This window comes from Vigna radiata, chromosome 8 (genome assembly GCF_000741045.1).
Source record: "Vigna radiata var. radiata cultivar VC1973A chromosome 8, Vradiata_ver6, whole genome shotgun sequence".
Taxonomy (NCBI): domain Eukaryota; kingdom Viridiplantae; phylum Streptophyta; class Magnoliopsida; order Fabales; family Fabaceae; genus Vigna; species Vigna radiata.
In genome coordinates this window covers 41524907-41538894 of record NC_028358.1, presented here as the reverse complement: position 1 = coordinate 41538894, position 13988 = coordinate 41524907, and the positions used below count along the sequence as shown (strand labels likewise).

The following is a 13988-nucleotide window of genomic DNA, read 5'->3' as shown; positions in this document are numbered from 1 at the left end:
ATGAAACCATTTTAATTTTATCGTCGATGATCCGGATGATGGAATCACGAGACGAGAACCTTACTCCCACTAAAGTAACAAGGCTTACAATCATAACAACACGTGACCATTAAAGGAGAACATACTATATTATTTCTAATAAATATAATAAAGAGAGAGGAAGAAGACAAGAAAGGGAATAAAAAAATATTACTGAGAAAGAATAATAAGATTAGTGTACTGGTATTAGACAAATATCCAACTCTAGTTGGTTGTCATTCCTATAATCATGTCATGTAATGGTGATCCTTTTCGTGTTTTCTGGTTTAATTCATTTTGTTGCTTTCTTTTTTGATGCAAAATTTTGACCTTTCTATCAGTACTCAGCAACTCTGACTGACATCAAATAGAATACAATCGGCTGCTTTGTCTCTCTTGTATCACATTTTTTTTTTCTTTTCCACGCACACCCGCTCTCTTTATAAGCACCGCACCCCACACTTTCACTACGCTTCGACTCTCTCTCTCTCTCTCTCTCTCTCTTTCTCTCCCACTCATCCTTACGTTTTATTTCTCTTTCTTTCACACTCCCAATGGACAAAGCTCAAACCGAACCCTGGCGACCCGACCCGCTTCACGGCGGCATGTTTCGACCACCGGAGACGCCTCGCGAGCCCATGGAGTTCCTCTCACGTTCCTGGAGCGTCTCCGCCCTCGAAGTCTCTAAGGCTCTCTCTCCGGCGCTCTCGAAAGTCACCCTCTCCGGTAGCGGCGCTGCCGATGCCATACCCGAGGATGTTGCCGGTGAGAGTGAGGAAGCTTCCGCCACGGTTGCTGGGAACCCGTTCTCCTTTGCCTCCTCGGAGACTTCTCAAATGGTGATGGAACGAATCATGTCACAATCCGTAAGGCTTCCTTCCGAATACGATAGTATGGTGTAATTGTTTTTCCATGCGAGAGTTGGACTTGAATCATATCACAGTCTCTGGAAAAGGAAAACACCTGAAAGAATGGACTGCAGTGTTGTTTGTGTCAGTCGCACAAAGCTATTTGGTTTCTAGCTTCGTTTGTCTTCTTCGCCTCTTTTGTTTCTTCTGTTTATTGTTTACCTCACTCTGTTTCCATTTAAACGGTTTCGTGTGCGTCAATCCTTCGTTATCTTTATCTCTAACGTCATGAAGAACCAATGCTAACGTATTTATTGTGGCGTATTTCGCAGCAGGAAGTGTCTCCACGAACTTCAGGAAGACTCTCTCACAGCAGTGGCCCTCTTAACGGAACCCAAAGCTGTGGCTCCCTAACCGATAGCCCTCCTGTTTCTCCTTCTGAAATCGACGATATCAAGGTACACACATCATGCATCTTTAACTTTTAGCCATCCGAGAAAAACACAATCACTCAGTTATAACCAATATGTCTCTCACCTTTCTCTACAACCAAGGCAAACCCAAACCCCCTTTAATTTAATCAGCTCCCTCCAATCTCATTGTAAACTTCTTTTTTCTAAAACTAACATTACTATTATAATAAACAATTTATTACTACCGCTAAGGGATGGATAAATTTAGCAGAAGGTGTGTGAAAGTTTAATGGATCCTCTATTTTTAGGGTATGTTCCAATTGGTTAACTGGTCCATTTCCTGTGTCCAATTGGTTGGGATAGCTACGTCGAGTAGCACCTAATCACCGTCTTTGCAAAATCCAAATTTAGCAAGCCACAGCCTCTGACTTTCTGCCCTCTGCTGCATTCACCGCTGCTGTCTTTAGCCTTCGACAAATACGTAGTTACAATCTTTTAAACGGCGCACATAACAGGCCACACTGCCTTAGGATTAATGCCTTGTACTTTCTCTCTTGTTTTATGTGAATGGCTTCTGTGGGATCATCTCTGCAGTACACCCGCTCCAACAATATCAGCAGCAGTCTGAGTCTTAATTTCAGAACAACGCCCGCAGCCTCCGGTAAGACAGTTGGAAGGTGGCTCAAGGATAGGAAGGAGAAGAAAAAGGAGGAGACTAGAGCGCACAATGCTCAGCTCCATGCAGCGGTATCGGTCGCTGGAGTGGCCGCAGCAGTGGCGGCGATAGCCGCTGCCACCGCCGCCTCATCCGGGTCCGGGAAGGACGAGCAGATGGCTAAGACGGACCTGGCGGTGGCGTCGGCGGCGACACTGGTGGCGGCACAGTGCGTGGAGGTAGCGGAGGCTCTGGGGGCCGAGCGCGAACATCTTGCATCGGTGGTTAGCTCCGCCGTGAATGTGAGATCCGCCGGTGATATTACGACTCTAACCGCGGGGGCTGCGACAGGTACGGATGGTGAGAATGAAGTGTGAATGACATATCGAAGAACATTCTGCTAACGAAAAATGTGAATTTTGATGGAAATTGGAAAATATGCGTTCTGATTAATGATTTGTTTGTCCTCATTTTAATTTATTGGAGGTGTGAAATTTAATTGCAGCTTTGCGTGGGGCTGCCACATTGAAAGCGAGGGCCCTGAAGGAAGTTTGGAATATTGCAGCGGTAATTCCCGTGGAGAGAAATTTGGGAGCTGGCGTAGGCAATAGTATTAATAATGTTAATAATAATAATGATAATGATAATAGTGGTAGCAATGGAAATTCTAATGGTAGTTTCAGCGGTGAAATTTTGCCAGAAGAAAATTTCTTGGGTATATGCAGTAGAGAATTACTGGCCAGAGGTGTTGAGCTCCTGAAACGCACTCGGAAAGGTATATATTTTTCATCTAGTTTTAGTTTTATCATATTGTTGTTTTCTCATGGTGTCTTGTATACAGAAGAAATAAATTCTGTGGTTTAATTTTGCTCTGATGAGGTAATTTATGTGCAGGTGATCTTCATTGGAAAATTGTGTCTGTATATATAAACCGGATGAATCAGGTAGGCATTATGTTTCCCCGTGTTCAAGAATGATGAACTTTTTTATCTCAGAGGATGACTAATGACGTAATTATCCGGGCATCTATTAGTATTAAACTGTTAACGATGTGTTTAAAACATGATTGTGGAAAAGTGAAGAGGTGGGGGCATTATTTATGATGAAGTGAAGGTATCTAGTTTACTTTGTTGGTTCCTTAGAAAACTGCAACCTTTAATTCATTGGAAATACTTTTTTGGTGTGAAGGTTATACTAAAAATGAAGAGCAGGCACGTCGCTGGGACCATCACGAAAAAGAAAAAGAGTGAGTTTTCATTACTTTTGTCTTGCTCCAAACTAATTATTTGACAACAGATTTGGAGGTGGGTCTTGTTCCGTTTTTGGGATTTGTGAAAGTCGTAGGTGCTACTACTACTATAGTTGTGAAAGATCAAAAGGGTGCTCTAATTTTTATATATTCCTTCCTTTGAATTGGTTCAGATGTGGTGGTCGAAGTGATCAAAGATGTACCGGCCTGGCCGGGGCGCCACTTGCTGGAAGGTGGCGAGGATCGTCGTTACTTTGGGTTAAAAACAGTGATGCGTGGAACTGTGGAATTTGAGTGCAGAGATCAGAGAGAATATGATGTTTGGACTAGGGGTGTTTCACGGCTTCTCTCCATTGCAGCAGAAAAGAACAACAGAAACCGAATATGAGCACGGGCATCTCTTTCTGTGTTGAATGAGAGGGATAAGAAATTTTGGATCAAAGAAGGTGCTGCTAGCAAGCATTATAGGTCTTTTTTGTACATGGTGGGTTTTGATTATTGTAAAAAGGTGAAACTAAAGGCAAAAATGGGGTCACACTTTCTTTAATCTTGGATGTAATTTAGTTTTGAATGTGAAAGCGAAACATTGAATCGATGTGAGTCCAACGTGAGCCAATAGGCCTTTGGCTCTTTGATTGTTTTGGAAGGAAAATGAGTACCTTGAACTTGGGATTGTAGGGGTAGTCAAAAAGAAGAGGAAAGAATCATTTTGGAGGCAAAGTATAATGTTTAAGGACAAATGTATCCTTGTTTCATCCTCTTGTTTGTACATTTTGGGTTTGGACTTTATAAAAAAAGTGGTCAAAAGTCTTTGATTTTCGTGTGATAGTCACAACAAATAATTTCTGGGCATAGGCTTCTTCTGCATTAAGAAACAACATTATCTTGTACTCCCAATTTTCTTTATATTTTATGTTTAAAGTGCACCCGAAAATATATAGTGATTTATTAACAGTAAGCGAAATTGCAACGGAAAATTTCTCTTAATCTCGTAACAATTAGACAACCTGGGAAGAACATCAGGAGAATTGCTGGAACAAAGGGTGAAGTAAAGTTGAGGTACCTGGTACAAATTGCTGCTTGATTTTTCCTCTCGCCGACTCTTTGTTTTACTCTTCTAACTCGTTTATTTACCTTATTCACTAAATCCTAATGAAGTTCAAATTAGTCCGTGATTAAAAAGTTTAAACTCGTAGTAAGTTGGATTAGTTTAGAGGATTGAACTGATCTTTATTCCGCTGATTGTCATTGGTTAGCGAAACTAGGAGTAATTCACATTTGATGTAATCATCAACTACATGATCTAGTTTAGCAATTACGTATGTTATTCACATTCTGTTTCGGAAATTAAGAATATCTTTTGGTTTCATCACGTTTACAGTTAAAAAATAGCATAATTTATTTAAAAATATTGAGTCGGTTTCAGACACAAAAAAAAATATTATGTTAACAAGAAGGAGACTTTGTTCCGAACCCAACAAAAAATATACCTTTGCTGTGCCAACAAAAATAGAGTAAATGTTTATTAGAGAACGAAATCTTGGATGGGAAGTTTATTTGTGTATACATCAAGTTTTTATTTATCTATGACTATTAATAATAGGATTAATTTTCATAACTGCTTTTCATTTATATTTTCCTATTTTGTTTTACTTTTAATATAATAAACAATTTTGTAGTTTTTTTTTATATCTATATAACTGCTACTGTGTACACAATTTTGTCTATTTTCATTTATTTTTGTAAGAATATGTGGACGTGCAAAATATAAAACATGTAAATATTATTTACAATGAAATTTTAAAAAAAAAAAAGTAAAAAGTGGGAGAAGATGCATTTAAAATTTCATATATAATATGTCTGAAAATTCTTATTTAACGATAATTAAGAAACTAACAACTTTAGAGAATTAAAATACTTTTTCATCTTCAATATACAATATAACTTTTGCAACATAATGCTATCTATATTGGGCTTTGAAGAAAAAGTGCTTGACTGTAACTGTGCTCCCTTTCTTACAATTCAGAAAACCCTAATGATTGGATTGAAAGGCCCAATTTCTGAATTCGGCATTGATAAGAGAGAATAGTCTAGTGTTTCTTCCCGCACCTCCCCACATTTCAAAAATAGTGTTCTTCAAGATTTTGAAATTCGTTAGAACTTTCGAAAACTTTTTTAATGAATTTCGAAATTCACAAAAGAAAAAATTCTTCAACAAAGTTTAAAATCATTGAAGAAAACGTCTTTTAACTAATTTTGAAATCTGTTTAAAAAATTTTCAAAAGCTTCAACGGACTTTAAAATCATTTGAAGGCTTGAAAAATTCTTCAATGGATTTTGGTTGAAGAAATGAAATGGTGTGTAGGGTTTTCTGAAATATAGAGAATAGTTTTGAAATTTTAAAAAATATGAGAGTGCAAGAAGAAATGTAGAGTGGTGTAGAGAAAAATACTATAGAAGAGTATAACCAAAACTGTTATAATAAAAGCCCAATGGACTAAAAACAAACTTTCAAACCCAAACAGTCTTGCTAAAGTTTGGAGAGTTACTCTCTCTATCATCACACACTGCTCCCTCTACTTTCTCGTTTATTTTTTATCCTTCAACGATATTTAAATATTTACAGTTTAAAAATATTTCAGAGAAAACCTTACAAGGCACTATTCACTGTGTTTCTTGCCAATTTTCCTTTTTTAATATTATAATCACGAATTACTATTTTAAGTTAACAGATATATTTCAACATTTGTACCAAAATGATCCAGTTTCTTACAAATTAAAAAAATTATAATAAAATTGTGAAAGAGATTAAAATAAATTTTTTATTTTAATCAAATTTCATGTTATTTTTGGCTTTTATTTTTTTAAAAACTAAAGCAGACTCATGGAAGACTAAGAAAGTGATTAATTTTTAAGTGAAATTAATATTTAAAAAAAAAATACCGTAACAACTAAGCCCAATATTAAGAAATAATTTCATTCAGACATTCACTAACAAGTTTTTGAGCTATCACGTGCATGCTGTTAGTTATACTTCAATTGTAATTGTAATTCCTTTTAGAAAAAAGTAAATAAAGAAAATCACAAATAAAATAAACTACTCTATAATAATAATAATAATAATAATAATAATAATATAATAATAATAATAATAATATGATGTGTTAATATAGTGATTATATAAGAGAAGGAAACAATTTGTGTAGTAAGAGACATGTTCATTTTCAGCCATATACAAAAACTCGTTATACTTAAATTTTAAGGATAATTCATTAAAATTGTAATAAATTGTAATTGTAATTCCTTTTTATAACATAAACTTAGCTCTTTCAAAATAAAATTCTACTATATCTTAAAAGGGAATCCTATAAAACTCACAAGGTTAGGAACAAGTCAATAACTTTACCAAAAATTGACAACTGACAATTTCCCAAATTATGATTGAATTATTTAACAGTGTTGATGTTTTCCGTTTCTTGTAAATTCCTATATACACCTTCTAAACAGTTATGAAGTTTAAGCAGATAATTATAGTTATTCCTTTTACATTAACACGTAATAAATGTTTTTCTTTTAACTATTTTTTGGTTTAAGCATTACATAATACTTTTTATTTTTATTTTTATAGTATTGAACTTGTGACACTTAGACAATTACGAGGATGGGTGAGAGTAATCGTCGGTGTAAGAGACACGATGTTCAAAAAGCATAAACAAAAAGTTGTTTCTAGCAAGTTGTTTTCCGTGGAAGGAGCAAGTGAAAGAATCGAATCAAACATACATTGAAATGAGAAGAATATAGAGACTGTATAAGTATAAGACTGATTTGATTACTCATATCAACAAAATGTATTTATTTTTCGGTAACCTAACTCATAAGAAGTAAAAATTAATTTATTGTGTTAAAAGAATTATTGTAACGAGATTTTTTCATATGGCTGAAAACGAGTGTCTTCCACGACAAAAATGGTTTTTCCCCTTATATAACTACTATATTAAAATATCATAAGTAGTCTATTTTAATTTGTTAAATTCTTTATTGATGTCATTCAAAACTTTAATAATCTAATGATTTTTTTTATCTTTCTCCTCATTTTTTTCTTTGTTATTTTCCTTCTCACTCACGTCGAATTAATATGTTTCATCAAATTTAATGAAAACATTGATGTTTATTTTATCGATGATTTTTTAAAATTTTTAATTACAATACAATTTCAAAATTATAATTTATTCTATGATTTTTATTATATTTAAAAAAATTATTATCAACATATTTACTAATTAATTAAAAAATCAATTACTAACACACGTATAGCAACAAGTTTTTTAACGAAATATTTAAACCTCAAATTAAAAACCTTGACATCTATTTTATCAGTAGATATTTCTATCATAACAAAATTCTAATTTTCAAATGAATTTTAATGATGGATCTATTGATAAATATTTTTATCAATAATTAAAATTTTAAATCTTTTTCACAAATTTAATATGTATATATTTATATTAAATAAGGGAGTTAAGTCACTACTGAACTCTAAAAGAGATGATGATGAATGTCTCCAACTCCTGTTTCTATCCTCTTTCTTAGGCTGTGTTCTTTTGTGAAGATTTGGGGGAGATGATTTGGGAGAGATGATTTGAATGGATTTGAGTGGATTTAAGGGTAATTTTTTTGTTGTTTTTTTTTAGTGGATTTGTGGGTAATTGAGAGTGGATTTGAGGGTAAAGTTTGTGAAAATTAGTGTAAGATTTGATTGATGTGATAGATTTAAAAAATTAGTTTAATTGGTAGAAATTGAAGATTACCAAAATACCTCTAATTATTAAAGTAATATAAAATGTAATTTTTTAATGTTATATAAATGTAAAAATGTTTATAAAAAATAAAAAATTAAACTTAATTATTATTATTATTATTACTATTATTATTAGTAAAGTATACAAGCAAAAGATATATAATAAATGGAAGTAGAAGAGAAATAAAGTAAAAGTTTTATTTGAATAATAAAAATTAGGAGTTGAAGAAATAAAAGTAAGGAGATGAAAAAAAGTTGAGGCTGGGGCTTGGACAAATATCGACACGTGGAAGAAAGAGAGGTAGATATCAGGAAAGTGGAGGAGAAATTGTGCATTTTGTATCAGGGGTAAAAAGATATTTTACTATATTTATCCTCAAATCTCTTTATATTGCAGGGATGAGAAAAAACACTTTATTCTGCAAATCAGCATAATACATTCCCTCCTAATCTGTTAATGCGAACACTATTATTTTTTATTTCCTCGCTTTCCAATCTGTTTGAACAGTATAATATAATCTGTTCAAACGAACGGAGCCTTAAAGTTAGTTTCTGATTCTCCAAATATTTAATTTTAACTTTAAAAAGTGTTCTATATTTTTCAAAATGCACGTATTGGTGGACGAATGAAATTATTGGACAAGTTAAACGCTAGCTTAACTTATTGGTTCAATGGACAAAGAGTATCAAAGTGGATTGAGTCTGAAAATTGTACTGAAATGTCTTTTATTAACCAATATGTTGATAATATTCCTAAATACATGAGATTTTCACTTATCTCCAAAAATAAACCAAATAAATGTCTTTTCCAAATTATTAAATAAATATATTATTCATCTAAAAAGTAATAAATAAAATATGGATAAAAATAAACAAAATAAAAAAATTTATAATGCCAATTATTACTTATTAAGATATATTTTTATTTTATTTTCTAGCCTCTTGATTTACTTATTGTTTGTATTTATATTTCACTTTATTTTTTTGTTTATGAAAAAAAAAAAGATAAACACAAACAATGGTTTTGGTCTCATTTATGTTTGTTTTGATCGACTATGAAGAAAGAAAAGGTATTTTTCCTATATTTTATTTGATACTAAAATATTTGTTTTATATTTTCTCTTTATCTTATAAGTTTTTTTGTATAGTAATTTTTTATGAACGTAAAAAGAATTACTACTGTGTTCACTTTTTAGTCTATAACTTAAAAAAAATATATAACTATAGTTATGAAAAAAAAAACATTAGATTCATTTTCTAGAAGAGAAGCTAAATGTAAATATAAAATCAACACAGATTCAATTTATTCACTATTTTAAAATATGATACTAGTGATCCAATTATTTATTTTTATTTTATTAATAAAATTATCAAACATATAAAATTTTAATAATATTATTTTGACTCAGCTAAAATTACTGGCAACCATGTTACATTTATCTAACCGACCACATTCACAATGGACTATTTTCAAATCGCACATATGGGTTAAATTTCGACACTATACAAATTTTGTGCTTATTACACTATTATCCTCTTCTACACTCGATAAACAATTAATATTATTTACTCCTTAAATTCAATATATTACAACACAACACAGTCACCTCCAAAGTCATCATATTCATATTTTACAAATTAAATAATTTAGTCTCTAAATTTTGAAATATTTATTCCAAGACGCTAAAATAATTTAATCACCATGATTTTAAGCGATTTAATTAGTAAAAAAACAGAACAATATTTGCTCCTACACACAAATTAAACAATTTGGTTCATATGATTTTACGTCATTTTAAAATTAAATAAATTAAAATAATATGTTTTACTTTTATTATAAAAATAGAGTTTAAATAAAGTATTGCAAAAATGGAACTCCACTTAGTATCGCTCTTTATTAAGGATACCAACAAAATTCACATATACGGATATTCGGAGATAAAATATACTATAGACAGTAGATAAGGTAAATATTTAATATCAAGAATATTTTAATATTTGTCTATCTATAAAAAAAATAAAAAAAATAATTTTATTTATATTTTATTTAATTAAATTAAATTTAACTCAATTAAATTTAAAATAAAATTAATCTATATTTTAGATTAAATTTAATAAAAATTAAACGTTAGTTTATATTTTATTTCATTTATATTAAATTTTGTATAATTTTTTGTAAGTTTTTTAAATTTTTTTAAAAATATATAAAACATATATTTTTTAATATTTGAGGATATTCACGGGAGTATATGTGAATTTTAAATATTCGCATATTTTATTTCATTTTCGTATTAAGTTATCCGTTGTCGTTTTTGGTCCATCGTTTTGGAAAAGCACATTCAATATGCAGATTCAATCTTCTCTCTTTTTCTTCTTCAGTTATATATTGGGTTCTGTAGTCTTTTAAAGCTGTTTGCTATTTTGTGAGTTTCTGGAAAATATTTTAAAAGCTCCTGATGAATGTTAGAAAATTTGTGTAATTCACGGCAATCAATTATATTGATTGTTCGTGATTGAAATCTTGAAATTAAAATATGGAATTCATTTGAACAACAAAATAAATATATTAGTTTAATAACGTAGGAAGTATAGACAGAGATAACTGGAAGAGTGTGTAGGACCATGAACACTAACACAGAAGAAAGAAGACAAGAGAAAACAACAAATATCGGCAACGACGTTGTGGACCACCGAAGTAAAGATGATGTTAAATCTATGGTTGTCTATTTAGAAAATTGGTATTAGAAATGAAAGACACATGCAATGATGATTAGAAGATCCATTGGAAGTATTGATGAAAATCAGAAAATGTTGAATAAGCAGAGGTATTTATATGTGAATGAAGGATTTAAATGTTAGGAGGCATTGGATTGATGAAGACAAAATGTGAAGAATCAGAATTTTCTTTGGTATTGAATTCGCAGACAGAAAGTGTGCTAGAAACATGAGGAGTGTCAGAGATTCCATAGCCATACACAAACTACACTTCTATCGTATCTCATCTAATCACTCAGTAGTTTTCTTTTCTTCCTTACACCTACAAAATTTGGCCAAAGCAAAGAACCTTATTATGATGATGCTGCGAGAGAGAATCTATTCACTGTATGTGCAACCACCAAAAATATAATAAGTGCTTTACTTTCTAAAATTAGACCACTACGTTAGTTTCGTAGGTTAAATCGGAATTAGTTATGTCAATAATTTCGATAACTCAAACACTTCATAAAAAAAATATTTCAAAAAGTCAACGGCTTGTTATAAAATTTTTCTAACATTATTTTTAAATGAAAATAATTAAGGTTAAATAAGTTTGTATTCTACACCAAGGATTTCAAGTTTTAATTTATATAAAATTATTAAATACACATAAAAATAATTACAAAGAGTAGAAGTTCTATGAACTAAAAATTTTATATAATCCACCAAATTTGTTATTTCGAATTATTATTGCGAGAAACCGGGAATTTAGTTTCAGAACAATAGGAAAAATGGAAAAGGAATACTAAAAAAGACTCATCTTTAAAAGTTTAAGTTATAAAAAGATTTAAAAAAAAATGGTTGAGTTTCTTAAAACAACCATTTTTGAAACTCTTTTCCTATTCTTTTTCTCTTTCTATTTTCAATTGCTTGATTTTCATTCTTTGGAATATCACATACTCTGTAAAAATGTTTCTATCGGTGAGTATTATGAAAGTTATCGATTTTTTTTTTTTCCTTTTCATTGAGCTTCAATATGATATGTTAGTGCATGCAACTTCTTTTGGTTGCATATAATTATTTTATACCAAAATAGAGTTTATATTATTTTATAAGTTGAATGGTATGATCCAATCGTCAAATTATTATTATTCAATTATTTGTTTTAATTTTCATCGCATGAACTATACTATATAAGGTTTGTATTTTTTTTAGATTTAATACCTCTATTGGTCCTCATATTTGTATGTCAATCTCAGTTTGGTCCTTAAGTTTTGAATTGTTTCATTGGATCATAATTTTTGCAAAAATGCACGCATTTTACCCTGACCGCGTTAAGTTGTCTCAAACAGCTTTAATTGATGCTGAGATGAATTTTTTATTTTAAGCTTAATTCCTCTCTTGGGTAAAAATCTTAGTTAGGTTCTCAAGTTCTTATGAAATGCAAACATTTTACAACATTTTATACTAACCATTAAGTGTATTGAGACGACATTAACTTTGAATTGAGCTGTAATTTTTTTTTTATGTTTTAAAATCATTAAATCCACGTGGTTATAGTCTTTCTTTTTCCTTCCAATCACTTATATCACACTTTTACTTCAACCGTTAAGTATATTGAGACGGCGTTAACTTTGAATTGAGCTATAATTTTTTTTTTATGTTTTAAAATCATTATATCCACATGGCTATGATCTTTCTTTTTCCTTCCAATCACTGATGACATTTCACTCATTCCTCCACCTCAAACCCCCCGACTCACACCTTTTCTCCCTCTCAAACTAAAAAATGCCGCCGTTGTCGATAGTTCAAAAATTATGACCCAATTGAGACAGTTCAAAACTTGAGGACCGGACTGAGATTTTCACAAACATAAGGAGCAAGAGAGGGATTAAGCCTAAAATAAAAAAAATTATCTCAACATCAATTAACGCCGTTTGAGACAACTTAACGGTTAGGGCAAAATGTGTGTATTTTTACAAAAATTATGACTTATGAGACAGTTCAAAACTTGAGGACCCAACTGAGATTTACTCACAAATATGAGGATAGATGGAAGCATTAAACCTTTTTTTTAAGAAAAAACCTATATTTTGTATTGATTTTATTATTTTAAATATTTCAATAGAATTCCTAGTGCACGGAACATTAGTAGTCTGATAACAAACATCAAGAGTCTTTAAGAAATGAAGTTTGAAAAAGAAGAAAAAAATATTTTCTAAATAAAAGTTATGCTTTTTATTCTTAGAATTGGAAGAGTCCGTGAAAAAGAAAAGTCGGAAGTTTCACACAGAACAAATAAGGTACGAAAGAAGTGGTTCATCAGTAAGAAATTCATCTTCCACTCTAATTTATACATATATATATATATATATATATATATATATATATGTAAAAAAAAGGAAATTTGGAATTGTTTTAATTTGCCATAATGTGGGTCCAGAAGATGATACATGGAATGAGAATTTGGTGGGAGATGAGTTAAACCTTGAAGCCTATGGGTCCAGAGGTGCTGCTAAAGCATCATTTTAGGGGTAAGTATACTTGTATTTCGGAATTCAATAATTTGGACTTGTGAGTACTATAATATGCTTCATTTTCAATGTAATGTTTCCAGACAGTTATCTCAACCAACTTTATCTTTTTGGTGTCCAATTGATACCTAATAACATAAATGCTCATATATTCGGTGTCTGTCAAATTTTATGGATCCGAATCAGTTCACATGTTATCTGATTATTCTTCGTGGGTCGGAGGCAATGGTTGTATATACTATGTCCTGTAAGACTGTGACCTCTGCATTGACTACCACCCCACAAAGCAAAATCCAATTACAGAAATAAAAAGAGGCACAAGCAAGAACCATCTATTTCAAAGGAAACATGCGTATACACAATAGGACGTGCATTCAGTTTCAGTGCATTGACAATGAAATTTCCTAGAAATAAGACGAGCAGATGAAATACCAAAAAAAGTGTGGTGAATCTGATCAGGGTTTGATGGTCAAAACAGGACTGGGAAGAAAGATTTTGATAGATGGGAATAAAGATGTGAGTGAGTGAGTGAGTGAGTGAGTGTGCTGAGGGCTAAAACCACTTTCCCAGTTCACCGGCAATCCCAACAACACAATCTAATCAGACATCACATCTCCAGTTATCTCTCCCTCTTTTTCAGACTTTGAAGAAGGTGGGGTGCTGTCATGTTCATGTGTGTGGTTTAATGGGCATCCTGATTAGGCTCAGGATTTTGAATGTCAACTTTTGGAGCAAAACTGCTTCACCCATTACCCGTCTTATTGTCAATCTGTCTT

The 13988-nt window shown here is 31.5% G+C and overlaps 1 protein-coding gene across 2 annotated transcripts; it reads left to right on the top strand.

Moving 5' to 3' along the window:
- Nucleotides 1-497: 497 nt before the first annotated feature.
- Nucleotides 498-4002, top strand: LOC106772573 (VAN3-binding protein). Of its 2 annotated transcripts, none has more exons than XM_014659071.2 (7): nucleotides 498-884; nucleotides 1199-1324; nucleotides 1874-2285; nucleotides 2440-2709; nucleotides 2829-2878; nucleotides 3123-3180; nucleotides 3357-4002. In XM_014659071.2, the coding sequence occupies exons 1-7, from the start codon at nucleotides 573-575 to the stop codon at nucleotides 3569-3571; spliced, it is 1443 nt and encodes a 480-aa protein (XP_014514557.1). In that variant the 5' UTR covers nucleotides 498-572; the 3' UTR covers nucleotides 3572-4002. The 2 variants fall into 2 exon arrangements, with proteins under 2 accessions (XP_014514557.1, XP_014514555.1); XM_014659069.2 differs by having other exon boundaries at nucleotides 1874-2294.
- Nucleotides 4003-13988: the final 9986 nt, after the last annotated feature.

Bases quoted from the DNA above. Each gene is read 5' to 3' on its own strand.
- LOC106772573 (XM_014659069.2), top strand. From the start codon at position 573: ATGGACAAAGCTCAAACCGAACCCTGGCGACCCGACCCGCTTCACGGC. The intron at 2,710-2,828 runs GTATATATTTTT...ATTTATGTGCAG, and splicing joins CCTGAAACGCACTCGGAAAG to GTGATCTTCATTGGAAAATT. The intron at 2,879-3,122 runs GTAGGCATTATG...TTTGGTGTGAAG, and splicing joins ATATAAACCGGATGAATCAG to GTTATACTAAAAATGAAGAG.